General features: G+C 50.2%; 1 protein-coding gene across 2 annotated transcripts; it reads right to left on the bottom strand.

The window, feature by feature from the left end:
* Positions 1 to 500: 500 nt before the first annotated feature.
* LOC122367707 (calmodulin) lies at positions 501 to 4,842 on the bottom strand. 2 transcript variants are annotated; one of them, XM_043341051.1, is made up of 5 exons: positions 4,084 to 4,842; positions 3,278 to 3,452; positions 2,772 to 2,913; positions 1,358 to 1,458; positions 501 to 973 (listed from the first exon to the last, which is right to left on the bottom strand). In XM_043341051.1, exons 1-5 carry the CDS (start codon positions 4,084 to 4,086, stop codon positions 945 to 947), a joined length of 450 nt encoding a protein of 149 aa, XP_043196986.1. In that variant the 5' UTR covers positions 4,087 to 4,842; the 3' UTR covers positions 501 to 944. The 2 variants fall into 2 exon arrangements, 1 of the variants encoding a protein (XP_043196986.1); XR_006254109.1 differs by having other exon boundaries at positions 1,358 to 2,913; positions 4,084 to 4,239.
* Positions 4,843 to 6,205: the final 1,363 nt, after the last annotated feature.

Genomic DNA, 6,205 nt, shown 5'->3' with positions numbered 1-6,205 from the left:
CGCAGCAGCAGAGCGCGGCGGCTATTTGCAGCTCTCGGAAATGGCAGTCCCAGGCGAAGACACGGTGGCCGGTCAGACGGATTGAACTACATCACATTTTTTCAGCCACACGTGCTCGTGGCTCGCGAAGCCGCCGTGGCACCTCACGATGGTGGCACATGCCCCAAGGCGCCCGGCATGCTTCCCCGAAGCCGGTCAAGACGCCAGGCTGATTTACGGCCGTGTTGCCGAGTGCAGATGCCAGCCTCGGGATGCGGGCACCGGCAAAATAAACCTTCGCTTCACTCCGCAGAGTGCGGACTTTAACCGCAACAGTTTTCAGAAGCATCAATTTGGTCGGCCACGCAAAAATTGTAGCTACCCGGACAGTGTTAAGTTCAAGAAAAAAAAATAAGATAGCTCGGAGATTAATCACGTTTGACAGAAGCAGTAATGCGCATCGATGTAGACGGTGGTTTCCAAAATTGCTTATATGCCCGCCTCTTCATTTGCAAAACACATTTTCACTCTGATCTCAGTCATATATTACCATGCTCTTCACGCTAAATCACTGTTAAAATCACGTTTGACTGACATTGGTATCGGCATGTACCCTCCACTTCTGGCGAGCCCTAGCCCGCTTTCACAATACGCCTAGCGCCCATAAATAAAACCAGAACCACGCTGGAAACGCAAACAGAACGCATCACGGGGGAACACGGAGAATAAATGGTGGACACGAAGAGCGGTGACGACAGCGCATGGCGACGATCGCGGCTACCGGGCGACCCCAGCTACCACAGTGGAGACGTATAAAAATCAGGAATGTAGAGGACTGAAGGTCTCGGCCCGCCAGTTGGCGTCTGGCGCCGAGCCGTCCGCCGCCACGCCCGCACCGCACAATATAGCACCTATATTGTCACGATGCTCTGTTGTAATACGGCACGCACCGGTTGTTCCGCTGCTCACTTGGACGTCATCATTGTGACGAACTCTGCGGGACAGAGAGACACAGGTGTTAATATGATAAACAAGGGACAGGCCAATATCCAGCAAACTCTCCGCTCCGCTGACTTTACACGGTCGGAGCAGCCCATTCGCCACGGTGGCGGCAGCAGCCAGAGCTTAGCCTCGCTATTATTAGTTCATGTTAAGCCGCTGGCGTAGATAAATGACGCTGCGGTTCGCTTTAATTGGCTAATAAATGAAACACATTTTACCTTTATTGCTCACCCAGCCGTCACTTATACAACACAAATCACTTCCAGCATAGTAGCCCAGTTCCTACTCGAAATATTCCCCCCTCTCCCCCAGCTGAGTACAGCACAAAAGTACACTAGGTACGATAGAAGTATCCCTTCTGCCGTGTGGTACTGACCTTCGTAGTTGACCTGGCCGTCTCCGTCGATATCGGCCTCCCGGATCATCTCGTCCACCTCCTCGTCTGTCAACTTCTCACCCAGGTTGGTCATCACGTGCCTGACGACAAAAGACAACGAGGTCAATCAATGAACGACAACCATCCAACAATGCAATCGTGCAGCATGTCTCGATAGCAAACATTTTAATTCGGCTGAAAAACTTGTCACTCTAGCTCACTCTGCCCCATTTCACATTCGGATTTGTCCGATAAGCATTGTTCCGATCGGAAATGCTGTTTTAGGCCAATGCGCGATTAACGTTTAGCTTTCAGTTGGCGTCTCCGGTCATACGACGTCCACACTGCTAATTCCAGAGAAAGAATGCAGCCGTTACGCTGAAATGACGCCATCCCTCAGGAATCTCGGGTGGTCTGTCTCCACCGGCGGCCATTTGGCACCTGAACGCACGCCAGGCCCGGCCAGACGGCCGTTAGAGCACCGTCTGGGAGCCAGCCGACTGCCAGTCACCAGAGGCCCGCCCCGGCCAGACAATGAATAGACCAGCTGCACTTTAACCGCCACCTGTCAGCCGCAAACGCCTGCACAAGTGTAGAAACTGAGTGGCATCAGTAGTGGATGCGTGGCAAAGCTATTTAACCTGTCCGTTTGACGGAACTGATCTGGTATTCAGAAAGTAAATCAACAGTGGAAAGTTACTAAGTTTAACACCGGTTCAACAATCAACATGCCTCGCATCAACGTGTTGCACTTTTGAGCATCATTAAACCGCAACATCGCATTGGCAAGTGGGCATCATTCATGAAGCGTCATTAAGTATGCTGGCAACGTCGCATTGCTACTGCTATCGCCTACTGCGGAAATGTGGCCCCTTTATAGGAAGCGCAACAAGTGACTGCTCTTAGCCTGAACATAATTGTTTATAAGTGTAAAAAACTAAGTTAAGGGCAACTGCTAAACTTTGTTAACGTTAGCCCTAGCCGTGCTGGACAGTCTAGTTTACGCCCATATGACCAACGCTAGACATGTAAATGAATACCTTCGGAAAACAAATACTAGGGCACCGAGTGCAAACCGAGCTCTTCATATTACAATCCCATCTGTCCTGGCACACCGGCCGACCGTTACCGCCACCCCTGGCGCGACACCCTCGCGCCAACGGCCATACATAATGCAGCACCCTGCGGCCGAGGCGAGTCAGTGCCTCGACCTTGGATCAATACGGGCATGCAGGGGTCCGTTACCGAAAACTGCACTACCGACGACACGTCACAGCGGCACAAACAAAACAAACCGCGAGGCCGCGATCGACTGAGCCCCCGGTAAACCGTAATGTTATCGCAACTCCTCCGATCTATATAGAGTACGGAACCGGCATGGCGTTTGACCACATTTCCTGATTTTACAACCCACCTGAGCTCGGCAGCTGAGATGAAGCCGTTGCCGTCCTTGTCGAACACGCGGAAGGCCTCCCGGATCTCCTCTTCTGAGTCGGTGTCCTTCATTTTCCGCGCCATCATGGTGAGGAACTCGGGGAAGTCGATGGTGCCGTTTCCTGCAAACGGTACAATTCCATAAGACGTTACACCTTGTACGCTGACACTGATCGAAGGTGGGCATATTTCAATGCACCTGTGTCGAGTTCCCCACCCTACGCCATCTCAAAGCCAGGTATGGACCCCCCCCCCCCTCTTAAAAGTTTGGAAGACCACCAGCGAGCGCAACCCGTCATAACTCTGTCATCATTCCCTACTCCGCACCCCATGGTGCCGCGTCAGTATCCGGTCAGGCGGAACTCTCCCGGCGACCAGCGATGACTCATAACCGCACCGCCGCCGCACCCCCCGCAAGTCACCACGCCCTAGAGAGCCGGCTATCGCCGCGGTCCTGAACGAACTCGCGACCGAAAAGGCGCTCACCGTCCGCGTCCACCTCGTTGATCATGTCCTGCAGTTCGGCCTCGGTGGGGTTCTGGCCCAGGGAGCGCATCACGGTGCCCAGCTCCTTGGTGGTGATGGTGCCATCGCCATCCTTGTCGAACAGCGAGAACGCCTCCTTGAACTCGGCGATCTGCTCCTCGGTCAGCTGGTCGGCCTGTTGAATCAAAGATACAATTACAGGTGGAGAGAACCGAATGAGAGATGGTTACATTATCCACGCAGTATAACTGAAATCAATTTTGAATTGGTCTTAGTTTGGTACCTCCTATCCAATGCCTCAATTTGACATTCCAATTCGTTGGACCCAATTTTAGCAAAATGGAAACTGGCTCAAATTCAACTGGAGGCAGGACATTCCCAAGGAAGAATAAATGTCCTGCGGTGCTCCAATAACGATTCTAGACGAGGATTGAGCTTGACTGATACATGTAGATAGAAGGCAGCAACAGATTTAAGCGATTCCAATTTCCAAATCAGAAAACGCTAAGAAGGGCATCCAATTTTGCTTCATTTTACCCCTCTTCACTGCGCGGCAAACCCGACGCACCGTCACCGCCAGCTCAACGGAGAGGCCTGTCCGAGGTACCAGAAATGAAGGGCATATATCCAGAAATTAGCTATCTTTTAACCGGATCAATCTCACCAGCCTGGGTATCCAATCTCAAATCCATTCCATGTCGGCACTGCGGCCATCCAGTCACCGCGAATCGGCACTTCACTTCTAAACCATCACACTTGATTTCACACAAACACCAAGTGCAAGTTGCCGCCATATCCATACGTACCATGGTGATATGATTTGCTCGCGACGGCACACCTCACACGACACGAATTCAACCCGAACTGAGCCACGGAACGAAATGCGGCGAGCAGTTTCCCGCGCCGACCACACCGCCTCGGTCGCCGTGAGCAGGGTACTACTTTCACACACTGCTACACAATCACGTGAACAAGAAAATCCTCGCTATTTTGTGCATGAAAAGTGATGGTTAACAAATAAATGATTTGTTGCTGTCATTTAAAACAAAACTTTACGTCTTTTGAATCGCACTATTCTAAAAACTCTTCGAACACTTGGTACTATATTCTCCCGGTGTGTGGTAGTCATACGCGCCGGAGCCGCTCCTGCTCTCTGATTGGTCGATTCTTTACTGCAATGCGACACTCGGTGCCCGCGCGGTCCCGGCCCGCACCGACGCTGTTCCCAGACAGCCGATGGCGGAACCGGTCGGCATCTCCAAAGATCGGAAAGCCGTCGTGAATCGTACGCACGCGGCACGGATTAGGCAAAGATGCTTGATTTCCACGATTTGAGTGCCAAACTGCGAATTAATTATCATCGCTTGGCTCACTTGTGTGGTAGAAAACGGTTTACGTTATCAATTACAGACGAAACCCCTATTTTTTTTTTTTTAACAACTTTCTAGTCAAATTTTTAAAAATTTTGACTGGACATCTACCTAGCGCCGAAAATACCCTGGACGTGCGTTTTTCAATAGAAAAGGTCAAAGGACGGGGGGTGGCCGCTCGATCACCAAGAACTTATCAATTCATTATCCGTATCAACTATCAACCGAGATGGCCTGAGCGAGCATTTGCCCTCGCCGGACCTTCCAGTTTTCTGCGTAGTCCCGGCCGAGCGGTACCTACGGGAATGGGGAGGGGGGGGGGGGGGGTGCGACCCAACTCACCGTTTCACCCCTTATTGAACTACAGACGCGCGGGAAAAAATGAGCATGTGTGCTGCTGCGAAACACATCGACTGGTACCCCATTTTAATGTCTCTGGTCATCTGGTGATATCTGAGGTCAGGTCAAGTGCCCCAACGTATGGGTTCGTTTTTGGTAAATTACTTTGCAAAAAAAGGTCGCAGACAGTAGCGGCGGAACACCTTCAATTAAGGGGGGGGGGGCACTACCGACTTTTGGTCCCATTCTTTCCATGCAACGCCCATAGAGCTAATGTTAAAATGCCAAAATCAAAGGGGGGCACGATGCCCCGGTGTCCTCCTCGTTCCACCGCCTTTGGTCGCAGAGCCGCAATTTTTTTGCACCATCGTGCTCTCCATGCTCGGGCGCGTCGAATAATATTTTTGTTTATGTGTGGTCAACTTAGAGAGTTGACTGCGGGTCAAGGTCAGGTCAGAGCTCCTCAGGTCACGAAATCTGTCGGAAGAGGTCATATTGCATATTATTCGATTCGGAAGGTCTTTCCGAGTCCATTGATGATTTTCCTGACTCGCTAGCTCAATTTCATTTCCATTGACAAAGAACTCAAATGACCTTAGTCGGGGAAAGTGGGTGTATTGCGCCCTCCTAACCAATTGCGCCCACCAACATTCCCACGGATGCAATGGCATGTGTAGAATTTTGTGTTCGAAAACATTATTTTCACCACTGGATTGTTCATTTTATGGCCCAAACACTCCGATGAAGCCAATCAGCAAGGCTCATTACGCCATCAAAGATGTTATGGCGTTTTCTTAACTTTTTTGCAGTATTTTGAACCGTTGGCTATAAAAATTTACGATATTTGTGTGATTTTCAGAGTGATATTTAGAAAGAAAACCCCCTTTTTCATCGTATATCACTGAAACCGTAAACTTCCTGCAACATCTTTATGATAACTTCTATGCTTTTATTAAAAAGTGCCTCAATTTTAATTGCGCCCATGGCAATTGCGCCAGGGGGGGCGCAAATATAATAATGGTGTAGCCATTGTATCACGACAGTATGAATGCATCATTAACTGATTGCAATAAAGAAGGAGTTTAATGTCAGGCAAGGGAGCAGCCCGCTGTCGTTAGTCCGCAAATTATTTCTCTCGTCAAACTTATAATGCAGCTGCCATTTAGGCCACGACTTAAGGTGTACCTAATTGACAAAATACGACATTTTCAACATGGAC

The sequence above is a fragment of the Amphibalanus amphitrite genome, unplaced genomic scaffold (assembly GCF_019059575.1).
Source record: "Amphibalanus amphitrite isolate SeventyFive unplaced genomic scaffold, NRLGWU_Aamphi_draft 000890F_arrow, whole genome shotgun sequence".
Taxonomy (NCBI): domain Eukaryota; kingdom Metazoa; phylum Arthropoda; class Thecostraca; order Balanomorpha; family Balanidae; genus Amphibalanus; species Amphibalanus amphitrite.
Note: the sequence above shows the minus strand (reverse complement) of the source record. Positions and strands in the feature narration are given on the sequence as shown.

Coding starts and splice junctions, on each gene's coding strand:
- LOC122367707 (XM_043341051.1), bottom strand. Junction 2,914..3,277: donor CAACGAGGTGGACGCGGACG/GTGAGCGCCTTT, acceptor TACCGTTTGCAG/GAAACGGCACCATCGACTTC. Junction 1,459..2,771: donor ATCTCAGCTGCCGAGCTCAG/GTGGGTTGTAAA, acceptor TTTTGTCGTCAG/GCACGTGATGACCAACCTGG.